Raw genomic sequence first — 20415 nt, forward strand, 5'->3', positions numbered from 1 at the left:
ATTCAAGCCGTTGCCAAATGAGTTACTACAAAGCTAATTAAGACTATCAGCTTCGGGCGCCTGGGTAGCTCACCTGGTAGAGTGTGCGCCCATAAACAGAGGCTTAGTCCTCGACGCAGTGGTCGCGGGTTTGATTCCGACCTGCGTCCCTTTGCTGCATGTCGTTCCCCCTGTCTCCCCTTTCATGTCTACAGCTGTCCTATCTAATAAAGGCCTAAAATGCCAAAAAGCTATCAGCTCCACACAACTCTCTCTGTTGGTTCAGAAGATTGTGTCGTCCGGCGACTTTCCTGCGCTGAAACTTGAGTGAAGATAATGACCTCTTCTGAAGAGTCCATCATGTTTTTTAATCCTCCGAGTCCTCCTTGGCTACTGGCAATTGAGTGGAGGAGAGGGGAGGGGGTGGTGCGGGATCACGGAAGGCTTGTATCATGTGGACGCGCCGACAGTTTTGTTGTCATTGCTTAGAATTCCTCATGGGGGCGACAGCAACTACGCACTATAGCTTTCATTTTTGTTATTTAAGATAAAACGCAATTTCAGTTGCGCTTTTGTTAAGAGGACGCGTTGTTTTGCACAGTTTGTATAAATAAAGTCATTTTTCTGCATCTTTTTCTGTTAAAAAAATTGCGAATAGAAAATTGTATCGTGAACTTAATATCGTGAATCATATCAAGTCGTGAGTTGAGCGTATCGTTACATCCCTACCTAATCAAGTAATGAAAACTTATTCGACTACACACCGCACGCTGAAGTGCCGCGAATAGCTGCGAAGCGCTGTAAAGCGGAGCTATTTTCCATTTCGGCGCCCATGTTATCCAATCTGTCCGACCACACCGGCTGTGATCAGACGTGGAGCCTCAGCACCGGCCCGCGCGCTGCAGCGATTGTTTCGGCGTCTCCTCTATTTCTTTCGCGAGCTACGAGCAAATGTGTCAAGCTAGGCAGGGAATCACATACAGGAAGGCTACAGGGCAGTCGGATACTTTACAAAATAAACCAATTTTGGTTTACCAAAATGGTGATTTTGGCTGTCTCGACTTCTCAGCTGTGTCTACAGAGAGACACGGGATTAGGCACACGGAGAGACGGACGGATGGACGGACAGTGACAAACACACACACACACACACACAGACACACACACACAGACACACACTGGGAGAGGGAGAGAGCGCTGTGTGGAGAGGAGAAGGATCGCTTTTTGACCGGCGCGGAGAATTGCGCGTCTTGTATGAACAACCAGGCGCACGATCAAGGCACGATCAGGCACGAATGTACGCGTCATGGCTGTTCGCGGCGCTTCAGCGTGCGGTGTGTTCCTGGCGTAAGACCAAAACTACAGATTAGCCGACTAATCAACTAATAGAGGGCAGCCCTACTTAGCGAGTTTCAGTCTAATTTAGGGTAATTTTGTGTTAGGGTTTGAATGCAAATTTTATATTTTTCACAATAATATGTAAACGTGCAAAATACAATACATAGAGTTCTGGTGGTGGTTGATAAAGTTCATGAATTTTGAAAGAGTCGATAGAGATCTGTTGTGCAGACTGTGTGAACAGTTCAGAAAAAAATGAACTCAGTAACTCCGAGAAACACGTCACCAACAATTAATAATTAATAACTTTGTTGATAATTAATGACCTCGATGAACGCAACGACTCCCCGCTGCAGAGTGTCGAGTAAGATGGTAGTAGTCAGAGAGAGGCAGGGAAAGTGAACAAAAGTAGTAGCCATGGCAACAGCTTCCAAATGTACTTCCTGTTCCAAGTAAAGCTGATCAGTTCTGTGAATTTCTAAGGTTCATTAAGACACCATTTACAAGGATATGAGTACATGGAATAAAGAAGGAGGTTCAGATTTAGATTTATCAGGCAGAGGTGGAGTAGAAGAAGCTCTGGCTACATTTACATTGCTACGTTTTGGGTTTTTGAGCCAAAAGCTCTAGTAGAAGAATCTAATCTCTGTTTAAACGAACACGCCAGAACCAAAATATCTCATCAACATTCTGTGCGGGGGTAAACAGGAAGCAGCACGTATACTCCGCCCAACCTTGGTAGCTTAGGGCGCGTTCCAGGCAACCCGTAACCCGTGTTTTCACAACTTTCTCCCCAGGAAATGGCAGTCAAACCCGTAACTTATGCTGCGTTCCAGACACAGTTTTTAGTCCGTAAGTTACGACTTCAAGTCACGACTCACGACTTGGTAGCGTTCCAGGCAAAGTCACCACAAACCCTTCTAGCTCGTGTTAGCTAGCGGCTACCTAACGTTGACGTTAGCTATCTATGTTACTTTACGTTGCCTATTTATGTCTATTTATTTCTACTTATCACTGTTAATAAACGGCGTTTGTACAGCATCAACAGGGGTCGCCGTTGTTGTTTACGTGTGTGTGACGTCAAAAACTGTAACTGGGAGAACAACCATCTGGTACCAGTTCACGGGGAGTAAGTTATGGGTTTGACTGCCGTTCCAGGACACTGTCACGGGTAGAAGGTTGTGAAAACACAAGTTACGGTTGGCCTGGAACGCAGCATTACTACCCGTGAACTGGTACCAGATGGTTGTACTCCCAGTTACAGTTTTTGTCGTCACACACACATAAACAACAATGGCGCCCCCTGTTGATGCTGTACAGACGCTGGTGATTAACGGTGAGAAATAGAAATAAATAGACATTAATAGGCAACGTATTACATACGTAAGTGTATATATATAATTCCGCACATTGTAATCAAAACAATACACATACGATTGTGTACTACTACAGGTTATGTTTATTAAATGAAGCCCAAAATATGTCGCCGACTAGACATCGCCAGTATCTGCTAGCGCTAGCTAACATCAACGTTAGGTAGCCGCTAGCTAACACTAGCTAGAAGAGTTTGTCGGGACTTTGCCTGGAACACTAAGTCTTAACTTACGGGCTAAAAATTGTGTCTGGAACGCAGCATTAGTCTCAGAGAACGAGATGTCGTGACCAAATCAGGCGGCAAAACCTTGGCGTCAGTGTCGGTGTTGCCAAAGATCTCCGTTTGCAGCCGTTGAGACTGAAACACAACCCCGTCAGAAGTGTTTCCAAATGTTTCCGGTTTAGGGGCTCGGAAACACCACAGCAGTGTGAAGGCGAGGTGTAAACGTAGCAAAAGATTTTAGTTTTTAAACCAAAACGCAATGTAAATTAGGGCTGCACGATATGAGGAAAATATCTAAATGGGATTATTTTGGCTGATGTTGCGATTGCGATATGATTCACGATATTGGAGGGAATGATCCTTTTTGTATCATTCTCATTTTCATTGAATGTATTAAAATTCAAAGAAATTAAAATGATGATAGTGTGATATTTGCGAGAATGTGTACCAAACAAAGATTTTTTCTTTAGTCTGTAGGATACGATTTGTAGACTGGGACGTCTCTGTAGCACCACAATACTTACTAATACATTCAGAATGGTTTGACACATATTTGGCCATTAACAAATATTGCCCCCACCCCTGCGATTTGGATATTGCACTAGTCCATATTGCGATTTTGATACATTTGCGATTCATTGTGCAGCCTTAAAGGGATACGGCACCGTTTGTTGAAATCGGGCTTATCACGGTCTCCCCTACCTGTAGATAGGTGGGCCAACAAATTTTTTTTTTGCATGCATTGTTTTAGTCCGGTGCAACACCGGCAGCGCCACCGCTAGTTAGCTTAGCGTAGTGAATGGAATCCTATGTTGCCGGTTAGCATGTTGTGAGTAAAAGTGAGCCAACAAAAGACAAAAAAACAACAATTACTTGCACTGAGACAAAAAAAATGCATTGGCCCACCTATCTACAGCCAGGGGAGACCGTGATAAGCCCTATTTCAACAAACGGTGGCGTATTCCTTTAATGTAAATGCAGCCTCTGTCTGGCAGAGACAATTCTGTTAATTTCTGTCCATTTTGTCTACTTTTCCCCCGCCAGCTTGCCCCAGATGATGCCTGGAAGTGCCCCCACTGTAAGCAGCTGCAGCAGGGCATGGTGAAGATGAGCCTGTGGACGCTGCCGGACATCCTCATCCTGCACCTGAAGCGCTTCAGGCAGGTGGGCGAGCGGCGGAACAAGCTCACCACGTTGGTGCACTTCCCCCTGGCGGGCCTGGACATGACGCCTCACATGGTGAGCCGCAGCCACGGCTCCCATCAGCCCCCTCTGCAGCCTGGCTGGAAACAGCCGCGGCGACCTGACCTGACTCCTCCCGACTTCCTGTACGATCTGTATGCTGTGTGCAACCACCACGGAGGAATGCATGGCGGACATTACACAGGTCTGACTAACTGACAGCTTCTGAGTAAAGACCTGTAGTAATAATGATAATCACAACTTTAATAATTAACTATTTATGTGGCACCTTTCGGAAAGGAATAAAAGGTAAATAAAAAATAGAAGTTGAGAATAAAAAAACAAAACAATTACATAAAATTGTTAAGATATAACTTAGCTCTGAGAAGAGATTTAGAATATGCTCAGCCTGGGGCGCCCTTGTAGCTCACCTGGAAGAGCGTGCATCCCGTGTACCAAGGCACAGTCCTTACCGCAGCAGCCCGGGCCTTTGATGCATGTCTTCCCCCTCTCTTTTTCTCCCCTTTTTATGTCTACAATTGTCCTATCAATTAAAGGCAAAAATGCCCCAAAAATATCTTAGAATAGGATCAGCCTTACAGCTGAGGGAGTTTTTTTTTTTTTAAGATTATTTTTTGGGGCTTTTCCCTTTATTGTGGATAGACCAGAAAGGGGGAGAGAGATGGGGCATGACACGCAGCAAAGGGCAGCAGGTCAGACTCGAACCCTGCGCCGCTGCAGGACTCAACCAACATGAGGCGAACGCTCCCACTGGGTGAGCCAGAGGCCGCCCCGCTGAGGGAGTTTTTAACATTATTAAATATAGCATTCAGTCTTGACAGGATAGTGTAATTAATGCTAGTGCTAGAGGCCAGAAAGGGTGATTATAATGATGTTTATTATGGAGCTTTTTATTTAAGTCTTTCGACTGTAGGACATTTTTAGACATCAAGGTCTTAATTTCAGCAAGGCGTATAACAATGCATAACAATGGTGGTTGATTTTATGTGTACGCATGACTTGCCCCAGGGGTAGCATGAACTGTAGATCAGTGGTTCCTAAACTTTTCTTTACATTAAGGACTCCTCATCTGACACAAGTTAGACCGCCAACCCCAATTTATTAAGATTTTGTCCCAGAGTCCCCTATCTGATAGGATTTTGCGTTTAGATGTTTTATTACAGAAAGTGTATAACAACCTATGACAAAATTAGTCATACCCAACTTCGATACTTTTGAGGCACCGATTGAATTGCCTCCATAGTATATCAAGTATCGAAAAAATGCCTCGTCATTCAATGCCAAATTCCAGTGCCTAAAGGAGTACATCTCATCAGCATCAGTGAGCCAATAAGCATGCAGCGTGTTTCTACCAAGATCTAATAATGTTTGTGATTGGCTGTCTTATGTTACACATCCTAGAGACACGGAGGAAAACCTTAACGTTACGCACAGAGATGTTGTATTTTGAGAAGCTTGAATACACCGCGTGCGTTGCATCGGTGTAAAGTAGCTGGGGGAAAAAAAACATTTGTATTTGTATTTTGTATGGTAACTTATTTTTGTTCAAATGGATTGTTGGAGCAATTACACCACTTTATTTTGATTTGTTTATATACCAGATTGGTTAATCTGCAGTTTTATGTTTGAGCACTGGGTGGAGCATTACCTTTGGGAAGGCCTAAAGGTAATCAGCCACAGGCACACAGGTGTGTGGAAAAAGGGGAAAGCATACAGCTTTTCACCGTGTCAGGTTTGCGTGTCATGGTTTGATTTGTGTGCAAAGAAAATGAAACCGGAAACAAAATGAAATGGACTGTATTGCTTGTCCGACGGTGAGCAGGCCGTCAGGAGAATAAATGGGTCACAGCACCGAAATGCAGACAAATTGTGGACATTGATTATTGGCGTCCAAGCAAGTTCTCCCCTGGTCCCACCTCATTGGCCTAATTTAAGTTAGTAAAAGACTCTAATTGGATTTTTTTTTCTTCTTAAAAGTATCATTCAGGAACCGGTATCTAGTTGGTATTGACATGTATCAGTGGTGTTTTAACAGGTTCTGTTTTCCTCCAGACTTACATTTGTCCATTGTCTTTGTGATTGAAGCCTTCTGCAGGAACTCGGTGGACGGCCAGTGGTACAGTTATGATGACAGCAGTGCTGAGCCGGTGCCAGAGGCGGATGTGTGCACACGTGGAGCCTACATCCTCTTCTATCAGAGAAGAAACACCATCCCCCTCTGGTCTGCCAGTTCCTCCGTCAACGGTCAGTCCTTTCAAATCCTCCCTGTAGCGGCTTGTTATGATGAGGTGGGATCAGAGCAGCTGGAGTCTGCCTTACATCCTTTTGACAAAGTAAAGAATTAATGGACGGGATTTTGGGAGCATCATTACACCTCACATCATTATTTACAATTTGTTCTGCAAACATCTGGTTTTCCCGCTACTATTTCAGGCTGCCGATTTGCTCAATGTGATGCTTTTCTTCAGCATCAGTGTTCATTTTCTGGGGGGGGGGGTGTTAGTTCATAAATGAAGGTGGTGAAGGTGGTTGTCAGTGATAGCAGAGAAAATCTGACCGGCTGTAAGAAAAGGTCTGCATTTCCCCATTTCCAGGAGTCACCGAAGCATTCATTGTCACAGTTTCAGCATAATGAGCGTGTTCACAGATGGGTGGAAGTACTGGTGTTATTGGGTGATTATTGCAACATTTTCTGTGACTCACCGTGATTTTTGTGAAGGCAATAGACATTGCTGTGGAAAGCACAGTCACTTAAAGTGCCCATATTATGAAAAAACACTTTTTTCTGGGATTTGGGGTGTTCTTTTGTGTCTCTGGCGCTTCCACATGCATACAAACTTGAAAAAAAAAACATCCATGCTGTTTTGAGTGAGATAAGGGCTTCTGAATACATCCTGCCTTCAGTTTTTGGGTGAGCTGTTCAAAATCTGCAGGGCTTTCTACGTCACTAGCCGAAACAAGATGGCCAACCGCTAGCATGCTACCTCGTTCTCAATGGCAAAACACTGCTACAACACACACAAGTCCACCGTAATCTACAAAAGAACTACTTCCATGTCCCTGTTCTGCAGGGATTCCACGCAAAGTTGGAAGTGTGCCCTCGTTTAGAAGAAGTCTCCCGGCTAATCCTGCCTTGTAACTGACCTGACTAGCTGATGTGATCCTTACCTAGCTACTGAGCATGTGCGTCTCCCAACAAAGATGGGACAGAAGTGCGAGGTCTCACTCTGTAGCTAAAACAGAGAGCTCAACACACAGGGTGAAAAGAGGAGCTGCAGCAATGTGGAGTATAACAAAAATATGGTGTTTTTTGAAAATTAAACCATGTAAACCTATTCTGGTACAACCTCAAAATACAATTATGAACCTGAAAATGAGCACAGTATGGCCGCTTTAAATGGCCCATTTGTGTGACGTCCTGTTGTGTTCCTTAACCCCCAAATGTAGCACAAGTAGACTTTATATTTTACAAGTATTGTTTTCCATCAGATCGTTTATAGATCTCCACATTTCCGACCACACTTGAAGGCAGCTTCTATTCACGGAGAAAGAGAATAGAGACGGAGGGAATGTGCTTTGTTGTTGCGGGAATCAGTCAGCTGCCTCCCAAACTCCTAGGCAGTTTAGTGCTTGTGTTTTGTGTTTTAAAACTATTAAGTGGCAGCCATAGAGGCAGTGATGTTTCCTGTTTCCTGTACGGGACTCTCACACCGCCTCAAACCGACTGAAAGGCTGTTAACATGATTGGCCACCGCAGGGTGACGCCAGGTTGCGTTTCTTCATAAAGTGGAAGAAGCTCTATTTTTTTTTTTTTTTACACTCTGGCACCTTATTTACATTCAAAGTACAAGTCCTAATCATTAAAAAATTTAAATATGTACCTGAAAAGCAGTTTACTGTCTAGATTTATTAGGACTTAAATTATTTTGTGACGTTAAAAATATGAATATGTCTATTGAGTAGAAACATAATACTTCACAATATTTATTGACTATAGTTGCTAGCTAAACTGTTAAATAATGGCTATTAATGTTAACATGGAGCTATCTGGCGCCACACCGTAATGTAGGGATGCTAATGCTAAAAGGGTTAGGGTTAGCTGAAGGCCAACCCTTGTTAACTGATCATTAGCTGTTAACCAACAAGCAGGCATGTAGGCTTGGACATACTTTGCGCTTCCGCAGACAGCATTACATCTTACGATGTTGAGTGCATTGTATGGACACATGTATTCACTGTACTGGAACCACTTGTGTGTCCGTTTAACCGTCACAGCTGTCTGCTGTTAGCAGAGAGTATGTCCGAGCCTGTGTCTACTGCATCCACCTGGGAGGTTGTCAGCTGTGTGTCTGTCATTATATATATAAAACATTTAAAATGATATTTGCGGGCCTTTGCTGCATGCCATCCCTCTCTCTCCACCTTTTACTGTCTTCAGCTGTCCTATCAAATAAAGGCTAAACAAAGCCAAAAACATTATCTTTAAACCTATATTCGAGACTATACTCAATTGTCAAAATGACCTGGTGACGGAGATTTCCGTAGCCATAGTAACTCAATCCTGGCCGTGTGTGTGTGTGTGTGTGTGTGTGTGTTTTGTGTCAGGAGCTCATAAATTATATTAAATATTTTAGCAGTAAAAAAGAAAAATAGACCTGTGGCTATAGCCCAATAACCTGACTCCACCAGATGGATCGCTTTGCATTTGCTCGGCATATCCATCTGAGAACTTTCCGTTGGAGAACTTTTGGGAAGAGGCGAAAATCCTGGTTAGCTGATTGAATAAACCATCTGTCTATTACCACCTATAGTTGGTGATAGGCGGGCCTAATCAACCAATCAGATCAAACTCTTGCCGAAACCAGTTGGGAGAAGAGCAGAAACATCTTTTCTTCCGAGAAAAGCCTCCAGTGCCGTTTCTTTGCTCTTCTTTCACTGAAGGAATACTTTCTAATTCGGATAAAAACTTGCACGATAGCTACGCTCATCTCATCCGTGGAAGCCGCCACGTTGTTTAGACTGAACAGTCGCTTCTCGTTGCGTCACACCTAAACCCAATTCAAAACCAACGCTGATTGGTCGGTCGTTTGGCGAACGGCTCCACATTTTCTCTATCTCAAGATGCTAGACTGATCTGGGAGTAGAAAACTGGAGCTCGTGAGATCAGGACGGTCTCACGAGGCTAACCGCCCAAGAATCCAGGCCCTAAACACTCCCTTGGTGGGAGGCCTTCTGTTTCTCTGTGAACATGTTCATAGCTGCACATGGCTTGTTTTTGGATAAATTGAAATGCAAAAAAAAGAACACAAACTGACTCCTTTTCTCCTTTTTACAGGTTCCACCAGCTCATCCACCTCTGACCACTGGCTGGTCCGGCTGGGGGGGGGCAGTAAGAGGGGCAGCGTGGTGTCGGGAGGAGCCATCCCTGGACCTCCGGGGCCCACACAGGCCCCAGAGTCTCCTGAGCTGCCAGTGTTTGGAGATGAACCCCCCAAAACAGCTGACACAAGTAGGTACCTGGAGCAGCATGTGTAGTATGTTTTAATTATCTTGACCCTCAAGGGTGATTCCAGGATTTTTTTAAGTGGGGTGGCACAGTGGGGACCAATAATCAGTCAGGGGGGGCCCAGGGGATTTTATCAGAATACTGCATAGAAAATCTGCTTAGAAATATAGAAAATATTGGATCAGATAGAACAACACAATGTAATTTAGCTAAATGAAAACAGATCACATTCATTAATAATATTACTTGTTTTTATTTGCAAAAAATTGCATATCCAAATACAATACACCTTTTCTATGGGCTCTTAAGACAAAACTTTGGATAGTCATCATGGAAACATTAATTGGTCATTGGTGACAAGGGCTGGGAAGGTTTTTTTCACAGAACCGTATAAAAAAAGAATGTGCAATACACTTACAATAAACTAGGTAAAAAGAAAACCTTGCTGTACACAGTTTTCAGATGAAAGGAAACAGAACAGAAATGAAGTACAATACGCCATTTATTTCTTACAGCAACAAGTGCTCTACAGTGAGTTCAATATCTTTCTACTTCTAATCTGGCCTCAACATTTCAACAAAGAACACAGTTGCCATTCAATGTGTGTTTAAAGTATATATCCATTTACCAAAGACAGGCAGCAAAGTACTCTGATCCAATGGAAATCAAATCTGTCAGATTGACAGCACTCTAGCCCAGTGGATTGGGGGGGCACCGGGGGGAGGCAATCATAATCCAGGGTGGGGGGGGGCGGGTGCAACCCCAGGCCCCCTCTAGACCCACCCCTGTTGACATTGCTGCATATAGAAAACACTTAGAATTGTTTGCAAAGGGCAAAACAAGTATTTTAAAGTTATAATGATTTCAGTCCCGGTTGATTTGGCAACATTTTGGGTTACTGGTGGTAACAGCAAGGATTAAACTTTGAGACAAACGCATTATGTTTCCTATTACTGCTTCACAATTAAAGAATCAGTCCCTCCAGAAAAACGCGATTATGCGATCGCATAATTCAACTCATAATCAGCCAAAGTCCACATATTTATGCGGGGGCCGCATTTTTTCAAATACATTGCACTTTCGCCGCATAAATTGCCGATTTCCACGCAAAATATGCGGGGCTTGCATGATTTCATAATCCCTGCATTTTCGTTGCAAAAAAGTCCCATAATATATCTTAGCAGAAAGTTGAAATATGTTGCGTTTACTTCACACAAGAGCAGCCATTTTTCCCTGTTGCCATGGGAACGTTATGAAGTGACATAATTACGCAACGTAAACATCATCGAAAAGCAGGGTGTTTTTGCAAGTTCCTGCAATTTCATCGCATAAAATTGCATAAATATCCCGCATATTCCATCGCATTTTAAAAAAAAACGTGCCGCATAATCAAAGATTTTTGCCCGCAACAATCACAAAAAAACTCCGCATTTTTCTGGAAGGACTGAATAATATAGAAAAGTAACGTACACCGAGGGTGGTGCCAATTACTGGAGGTAGACTTAAAAAAATAAGAAAAAAGTGTTTCAAATCAACAATCTTGCTTCACAATTAAAGCCACCATGTGTTTCATCATTTAAACACGTTTAAGGTAAAGCAGACATACTGTAAGTAAACTGTAGCAGTAGTAAGGTGTAATGTCTTTTCCTCTAGATGGGTTTGAAGCCAAGCTGTTTGTCCGTGGGAGCCAGGGCCGGAGTTTAAGCATGAGATCACCAACTAAGCCCAAGGAGACTCTGAGCAAAGTTCTGCCACTGCGCTGGTCTTTTGGCTCCAAGGACCGCATTAGACAACCAGCCCAGACCCAGCCTGGAGAGCTGGTGGAGTACCTGGAGTCTGGGCGCCGCCCGCGATGTACCAAAGAGCCTATCGTAACACTGGTGGCCACCCCGCCACAAATAAATGCCCAGGGAAGAGCCTTCGAAGTGGGACAGGACTGCAGCTCACCCAGCAGTAGCAGTCTTAGTTATACAGACAGACCCAGCTCTGACTCTTGTTACTCCCCCAAATTACCCGAGGGACAGAGCAGAGCGTGCGCGGAGAGAAACACGAGCCAGGGAGTCGGTAACGGCAGCAATTTGAAAGCCAGGGAGGATGGTTCTCTGAGGCACCGGTCGTCTAAGAGAGCGAGGCAGGACCACGGCCGGACCCTGGACCTCCAGCTTCAGCTTCACAGAGGGGCCGTTCTATTGGGTCATATCAGCCACAGTGCACCTCCAAGCAGAGATTCCACACTGAGAAGGACCAAGGTTCAGACAGGATCGACAGCCAGGGCACAAAAAGACTTGTTACAGATGACCACTGTTCAACCGGAGGACAGGAGGGGGCAGAGGGGTCAGGAGGGTTGCAGCCACGACAGCCTCTTGTCTTTTTTCAAACCTGGTTTCATGAAGAAAGACATTGTCGGGTCACCAATCAAAGGGCAAGACCGGCGTATGAACAGCCACGGACAACTGGGAAAGCTGGCAAGCAGTAATTTATCCAAACTGTCCCTCTCCAATGGAACGCTGACCGCGGCGGCACCAGACGAGAGGAGGGCCAACGCCAACGTCCTCCCGAGCCGCGACGCCCATAATAACTGCAAAGTGCCGCTCGTGAACGGAAAAGCCGGGATTCACCACCCTGTAGACATTAAGCGCGCTCACAGCTCCAGTAACATCCAGACGAGGCTGGATTTGACATTTCGCAGGTGTGCGTCGCTGCAGAGGAACGGCGAAGTAGCGGCCCCCCCGGCCCAGCGCCTCCTGCTGTCAGACAAGCCCAGCTACGCCACTCTGCAGCGGACGCAATACAGCACCGCCTCCCTGGGTAGGCACACACCTGTCCCTGCATCCTGTTTTTAAGCTTGGTTACTGTGATAAAAATTGTTGAGAATGTAATTATAGGTTTAGCAAGTTTAGCCCTATTTCACGATCTAAGCGCACAGCGTGAAGCCCCTGGCGCAGGTGCGTTTAGGGTGTGTACAAATTGCTATTATGATGGCGGATTTGGTAAGCAGGAAGGAGAGATTTTCAGGAGAAGAAACTGATCTGCTTGTGCGTGAAGTAAAAGCACGCGAGCAGATCATATATGGCACGAGCACTATGCCACCAAAACTCCACGAGGTGAAGCAGGCGTTAAAATAACAATGAAATGCTGCGTTATTGACTTTAGACCAGGTTTTTGTTGGTTAATGGTGCGATCACTTTCCGCTGCCTCAAGATAGCAATACGCCATGAACACACCTGAACACACCAGCACCCCCATGGGCGCCCAGATGGGCGCAGGTGCATTTGCTATTTAAACGACGCGGTCGCTGGACGCTAAATTGACAACTGTGTCGGTCTTAAACTAGCAAAGACACTTGCGGTGGGCTTTGCGCTGCGCTGCGCCGGGTCCAAGATAGGGTCCTTTGTGTCAAACATTGGTAAACAAAGAAATAATAACCTTCTAAGCAGCTTTTAAAGTGCTCATATTATGCTCATTTTTAGGTTCATAATTGTATTTAGAGGTTATATCAGAATAGGTTTACATGGTTTAATTTAAAAAAACAAAAAAACACCATATTTTTGTTGTACTGCACATTGCTGCAGCTCCTATTTTCACCCTGTGTGTTGAGCTCTCTGTTTTAGCTACAGAGTGAGACATCTCACTTCTGTGATGGGCTGTGACTTCTTCTTTGTTGGGAGTCGCACATGTGCAGTACCTAGGTAAGGACTACTAGCCAGTCAGAAGCAGAGTATGAGGGCGTGCCCTGACAGTAGCTAGGTAAGAACTACTAGCCAGTCAGTAGCAGAGTATGAGGGCATGCCCTGACAGTACCTAGGTAAGGACTACTAGCCAGTCAGAAGCAGAGTATGAGGGCGTGCCCTGACAGTACCTAGGTAAGGACTACTAGCCAGTCAGTAGCAGAGTATGAGGGCGTGCCCTGACAGTACCTAGGTAAGGACTACTAGCCAGTCAGAAGCAGAGTATGAGGCCCTGACAGTACCTAGGTAAGAACTACTAGCCAGTCAGTAGCAGAGTATGAGGGCGTGCCCTGACAGTACCTAGGTAAGGACTACTAGCCAGTCAGTAGCAGAGTATGAGGGCGTGCCCTGACAGTACCTAGGTAAGGACTACTAGCCAGTCAGTAGCAGAGTATGAGGGCGTGCCCTGACAGTACCTAGGTAAGGACTACTAGCCAGTCAGTAGCAGAGTATGAGGGAGTGCCCTGACAGTACCTAGGTAAGGACTACTAGCCAGTCAGTAGCAGAGTATGAGGGTGTGCCCTGACAGTACCTAGGTAAGGACTACTAGACAGTCAGAAGCAGAGTATGAGGGCGTGCCCTGACAGTACCTAGGTCAGGACTACTAGCCATTCAGAAGCAGAGTATGAGGGCGTGCCATGCTATCAGCTAGGCGAGCATTATAACGTGTGTTCCAAAGTGACCAGGTTTGTCTCTGAAGTAAAGGCTGGACTACAATAGAGCTGTTTGGAGCAGTTGGTGAACAGTGTTTTCTGTTGGAGATGGTAAGTCCCTTTGGGGGGGGACTTTGGGCTTTTTCACTTTGTGAGCATATAATATGCACAAAAAAGATATATAACAAAATAAAGGAAAGGGAATAATCCCACAAAAAGCAAAATATGAGCACTTAAAAGCTGGTTAATCTGTTACTTCCGTTATTTCCTTACAAGCAATGTAGCATTTAAAAGGCAATTTGTTTTTAACCGAGACCGGCGGAGAGCTCACTCCAGGGAAATCAGTCTTGGTCTTACATTTCCTTCCATTCCAACCGAGTGGAAAATGGATTTACATATGGAGTCAACAAGATGGAAATGTAAAGGTAATTTACCAAGAAGTGCTGTACAGATGAACACTAGCAAATGAGCATTTTGCCTCATCTCAAGAGGTGGCCAACCAGTCATATCATATAAAGGACAGTGGTGAGGGTTATAACTTGGCATCTGTAATAAATCTAAGTGCAGAGTGATAAACAAATCTAGGGGTTTTAACGTTGAAGACGCAGAGTGCCTATAAATTACATCTCCATAATCAAAAAACAGGAAAGAGAGTAGCTTCCACAATTCTTTTCCTGCAAGATATAGGAAAGGGATACAGGATTTAGTTGACTTAAGTCATGTTTCCATAGCATGACGTGGTCATACTCAGGTTCTAGTCAGAATATGAGTCGAGATGCTGCTCCAGTGGGCTGTGGTTATGGGGCGTGTTTCAACCGAACCAGGAAAGAAAACGCCTCTGCACTCAATTGGATAGACCTACTACCAATCAGAGCAACGTATGTATGTGACGTATGTCTGCTTAGCAACCATCGGGGCCAGCTGATAAATTAAACTTTTGCCGAATCCCGTGGGAAGGATAACCTCTTTCCGATCGGCAAATGCCGTGATTGCCGTTCTCTGTTCCTCTTTTAAAATGAATGCGCTGTCGATATCTTCTATAACAGACGTGATGGCAGCCATCTTTGTTGTAAACAAATTCAACCCAAGCGCTCTTTGGTGACGTGGTTGATTACGTTACTCAACTGTCCATCATCGTATAAAGCCCGCCCTGACAATTTCATTGGTCCGAGCAGCTCTGGTTCGAGCATAGTTGCTCCATAACGAATCAAGTCCTGACCGAACTTCCAGACCTCAAATGTTGTGGGTGGGGCAGTTCAGTTCGGCTGGCATCCATGCAAATGTTTCCATCTAATTGTTAAGCGAATTTTAAGTGAACTTTTAAAATGTCGCAAAGCGTAGTTTCGTTACAAGTTGACATCACGCATGGTTGTAGATTGCAAACCGGCTTGCTAAATCAAAGAGTTTAGAAGCTAAGTTCTTTGGCTAAATGGAGAGAGGTAGCATTGGACCAGTTGGCCACCTGGGCAGAATCCAGGGTTGTGGCAGAGACATTTGGTGTCAGCGAGACAACCGTTCACCGCTGTGTATACGTGGTGTGCAGGGCCGCACGATTCAAGCTGTTGAACCAATTCGTCAATTTACCTGACGTGGCCGAGGCCCAGGCTATAACGCTCCACCACGCACCTTGTGCCACAAGTGTACAGCGCCCTGGATGGGACCCATATCCCGATCCTTCCCCCATCCGATGGATACCGGGACTATAGTCATGTGAGTTACATGTTCGCTACGTCACAACTTATTCGGCAAAGCGTTTTCCAGCTCCCGTTTTGCTCATTAACTCTTTTTCGAAAAAGGCAAAAACCACCTGAATCGAGCGTAAAAGCTTTTTTGCAAATGTGAGGACGTTTTTTCGAAATGTTGCCGTTTCCATCAACATTTTCTAATGCGATACTTCAAAATGGGCATAAAAATAAGTTGATGGAAACCCCACTTTAGTTGATGTTGTGATAAAGGTCTTAAATTTCATTCATAATGGTCTTAAAAAGTCTTACATTTGACTTGGTGAAACCTGCAGAAACTCTGCCATGCGACTGATGACTTTGTATATTTCTTTTTTTTGAAGTGCCTCTGTGACAGCCCAGAATGACCCCTAGGACCTCTCTGCTGATTCCTACGCTCGGCAACGACAGGAGCTCCCAGCAGGAGGCGTCGCCGGAAACAACAGTTCATCTTCTTCTCGCTCCCCCTTCATAGTACTGTTTCTATAAGTTCTTACCTGTGTGTGTCTTACAAACTAAATCTATGCAGAGTTGAATTTACTGAGGAGAAATACTGCTGTAATGTGATTTTTCTTTTTCCTCGTTTTAATTTTGCAAAAGCAGTCTACTGTTAATTAATTAATGGTTTTATTTTGGAGTTTATGATGAATATTTTGAAAAGCAGAGGGTGAATTTGGTGAATTTGCATGTTTGTTTGTTTTTTAGCCCATAACACTTTCACAAAACCATCATCTGTCACGTGGGCTAAGACAGGTCACACTGTTAAACACTGCAAAAAGTACTAACGCCTGCACTGTATGTTGGCTGCTTTAAGAAAAAGCATAATTTGCTTTGTCATTTACTTTATCATTTTCATGTTAAATTACTGACGTACTTTCTGTCTTTATTTATGTCTTTACATGACCAGAGCTTACATGCTAAGTGACATTGCTAATGGAGGAACAATTACACTGCACCTAGTCTATATCCACAATGTTCCACTTCCGGGATTGCTCCGTTGCCACCGGAAATTCTGCCGGAGGACTCCGTTACCTTCCTCTTTCTTTGTGTTGTAATTTTAACCTCTGGTGGATTTGTGAGGACTATGGTTAACTGCCCCTCAGATCTCTGCAGGGTAAATCCAGACAGCTAGCTAGGCTAGACTGTCCAATCTGAGTTTTCTGGTGCACGACTAAAACTACCAAAACAAGCTTAGCGCCGCCCAAGACGATTGATTATAACAATAAAAAACAAATGTTAACTTTAAGTTAAAGGGTAACTACTGTTTTTTTTTTCTACCTGGACCCTGTTTTCCCATGTTTTTGTGTCTAAGTGACTGATGGGAACAACAATCTTTGACATTGGTCCAGTATTAAGTGAGTTTGCTGCAGTCTGCAGCGGCGAAACAAGCTACAATGTAAGTTAATAGGGCAACTGTGCAGCTTGTTTACCTTCACAAAAGTGCTCGTTTTGCAGCTGACAGTCTCAGATTAATATTCTAAGTGTCTGACAACATTATGGAAAGGATTTCTAAGCAGTTCGAGCTTTCTATTAAAGAGTAAGATCCTTTTTTTAAACATTAAAACATCCGCGAAATTGCGTTCGCTAAACCCACCAGACTCCATGTAAATAAACAGTAATTTTAGCATCGTAAAATACACTTCATTCAAAGTCGACAGAAACAAAATAAAACTATGAAAAGCCGTTTTGGGTCGTCTTTCTACTTTTCCAACCATCACAACTAGTTTTGGTTGAAATAAACACACAGGTTATCGATTTACATGTGAAAATATGTTGGCTCTATACACGCTGAAAGTATTGCTTTTTTAAATGGAGTCTGGTGCGTTAAGAGCTAGTGCCTTCAGAGCTGTTTCTGGTTAAACAGAAAGGTCTTAAAGAGGATGTAAAGGTCTATCTCTGTAGGGATCCTTTCCATAATGTTGTCAGACACTTAGAATATTAATCTGAGCCTGTCAGCGGCAAAACAAACACTTTTGTGAAGGTAAATACAAGCTGGACAGTTGCCCTATTAACTTCCATTGTAGCTTGTTTCGCCGCTGCAGACTGCAGCAATCTCGCTTAATACTGAACCGATGTCAAAGACTGTTGTTCCCATCAGTCACTTAGACACAAAGACATAGGATGAAAAAAGGTTGAAAAAAAACGTTAGTTACCCTTTAATGTGTGAAAATCCCTTGAAATGACTTCTTCCTGTGGTTTTTCTTCGGAGTTTGTTCTGTGGATGGATGAAGGCTTTTGGCTATGTCATAAAACAGCAGGTGTGGGATTGTTCAGACTCAAAAGGAAACACACCTATTAACCACCTCAGAAGCTGGCAGAGCAGTGAAAGAGGAATTTTTGTGTTTCCACCTTGCTGAGCGAGAATGTGAATTTCTGTCTCCTTCACTGAAGTCCAATTTGAATTATTTCAAAAAATAAAATAAAATCAAACATTAACAGGGCCAGGTTCAAATACAAAGCTCAGTTTTTCTCATTTGGGATGAAAGAACGCATTCACACTTTGTGCACACGCAGTTATTCTTTTTCTCCGCAGACACACAGGGATGTAATGTGTCCTTAAGGGCTCCTGCACACTGGCTGCGTGGCGTGAGCGTGTCCGTTCATATTTCGGATCCCATGTTAACAGCTTAGAGCTTGCACACTGCCTGCGTGACACGCACGTCTCAGCCGCGCCAAAAACGCGTGCATGCTAGAAATAGGACAGACGCCTATTTTTCAAGCGACACGCAAGCGTGTTGGAAGCGTTTCCAGGAAAAATAGAATAGGAAAAGATGTTTATGTCATTTTGACACAAATACATTTAATAAGTGACATTTTGATGTTTGACAGTCTCGAGGTTTTGACATAAATGCAGATATATATGTGATTTAAAAAAATAATAAGTAATTATCGATTTTCAAATATTACACCTGTCAATACAGAAGGAATTATTCTGCAACCTATTTTGCCGTCAATACTGCCGACGTTGTCTTTCCTTTAATCAGATCAGTATATGTTTATGTTATTGGGAAACATACATGTGTACAGACAAGGCTAGCAGCAGCAGCGCTGCGTCGGACATGTTTCTGGCGTGCAAAGACAGAGAAAATGCCACACAGCCGCCACGCTCACGCCACGCAGCCGGTGTGCAGGAGCCCTTAGGGTCATCATGCTTTGTCACGTTAACATGAAGTGTAATAAAGTAGCCACCGCAGCAGCTCATGCTCCTGTATATTTAGTTCACAGTCATAATCACATTTGTCACTGGGGATTATTGAGGAATGTAAAAGGGAGAGTCCAGAAAGTTGTTTCACTGTAACTGTCTTCACGTTCTCATGTCGTGTGGTTTAACATCACTGTTTAACAAACCAAAATGAAACGCTAGTAAATGAAGGAGGTTTCTCAGACATTATTTGGGAAATGTGGCTAGAATATATTTTGTTATTAACTTTTTTAAAAGTCTACATTTTTGTACCTGATGTGTAATTATGTAATTTAAGGACCAGATTCAAACTTGTATGTTTCAGGTTACTGTATACGGTCAGATTAATTAACAGACATACTGTAAGCAGGGTTGAATTGGACACAAGACACAGACTTGTACTCGTACTGGACTGTCTATAATATCTGCTCAATGTACTGCAAAGTTTATGGATTGCAAATTAAACACAGCTTTTCTCACAAATGAATTGAGTGTAGTCAAATGATTTATGGCCAGAGTGCCAGCCTGTGCATCGCCTCGTTCTTATCCCTGACTCCCATCATGCAGCACTGGACTTTTTTTTTTTAGGATTCAAGGTAGAGCTGGGCGATACGGAAAAAAATCAAATATCACGATATTCTTGACCAAATACATCGATGGCGATATTGCAGGGTTGACAATTGATGCTTTCACAAAATATTTTCACAATGAGATTTTAGACGAATAATCGTCAGTAATGTGGATATAAGGACTAAGTGGGTAAAGGCAGAAAATAAAACCACTGGTAAGTCTGACCCTCCTGTTGTCCTCGGGTCAAATTTGACCTGTTTTCAAAAGTTTCTGTATCAGAAATTTGGGTTTCTTTCAACCAAATTGCCCCAGAGTAAGAGCGATGAGGGATGGACTCTTTGCAAGTACAATGACGGGTCGGGGTCAGTACTTTCATTGAATTCTGTTTTTTTTATTCAATTTTATAGCATTTCAAACAGTATCCTGACCAAATGTTGGTCTCTCTTCCTCTGGTCTTAAATATTTGTCAAAATAATTCATAATTTCTGCTTTTTAACTCAAAAATTAGGTATAATGTCATATAAATTAGGTGTATTGACCATGAATTAAAAAAAAAATAAGTGTAAAACTAGTTGGAATAAGTTGGAGTAAGTCGGTGGACATATTGGTGGTAGTGGGGGGAAAAGGTGTCAAAAATGTTGAAAAGACAACACTCATGCCATATTAACATATCCAAAATCTAAGATAATATTTTGTCCGATATATCGATTTAATATCCTACATTCAAGACAGGGGTTGCTTGCTCCGAGTTAATTGGATTCTCTGCCAGAGTCGAGCAGTTTATCAGATAGATATCAGCTGGAACGTCAGCTCTAATGAAGGCCTGAAACACGGCGGCATTCGGCTAAACTAGTGTGAGCGTAATCCCTATACTTTGATTTTATGCTACACTAATCAAACTTTACAGAAGGACACCACTTACAGAGAGGTTAAACTAAA

General features: G+C 43.5%; 1 protein-coding gene and 1 long non-coding RNA gene across 3 annotated transcripts in view; both read left to right on the forward strand.

Moving 5' to 3' along the window:
* Window positions 1-16792, forward strand: part of usp43b (ubiquitin specific peptidase 43b) — a 137420-nt gene extending 120628 nt beyond the window's left edge. Inside the window, exons 13-17 of one of the 2 annotated variants that reach the window (XM_039824519.1) lie at window positions 3959-4301; window positions 6203-6361; window positions 9453-9626; window positions 11277-12431; window positions 16070-16791. In XM_039824519.1, the coding sequence (XP_039680453.1) occupies window positions 3959-4301; window positions 6203-6361; window positions 9453-9626; window positions 11277-12431; window positions 16070-16080 (1842 nt within the window). In that variant the 3' untranslated portion in view covers window positions 16081-16791. Of the gene's footprint in view, window positions 1-3958; window positions 4302-6202; window positions 6362-9452; window positions 9627-11276; window positions 12432-16069 lie in introns of both variants that reach the window. The other variant, XM_039824518.1, reaches the window with a different exon arrangement.
* Window positions 16793-17795: 1003 nt separating this feature from the next.
* Window positions 17796-19393, forward strand: LOC120574263. The gene is made up of 2 exons (XR_005641849.1): window positions 17796-18275; window positions 18857-19393. It is a non-coding gene; the product is annotated as an uncharacterized LOC120574263 (long non-coding RNA).
* Window positions 19394-20415: the final 1022 nt, after the last annotated feature.

The sequence above is a fragment of the Perca fluviatilis genome, chromosome 15, assembly GCF_010015445.1.
Source record: "Perca fluviatilis chromosome 15, GENO_Pfluv_1.0, whole genome shotgun sequence".
Lineage (NCBI taxonomy): Eukaryota > Metazoa > Chordata > Actinopteri > Perciformes > Percidae > Perca > Perca fluviatilis.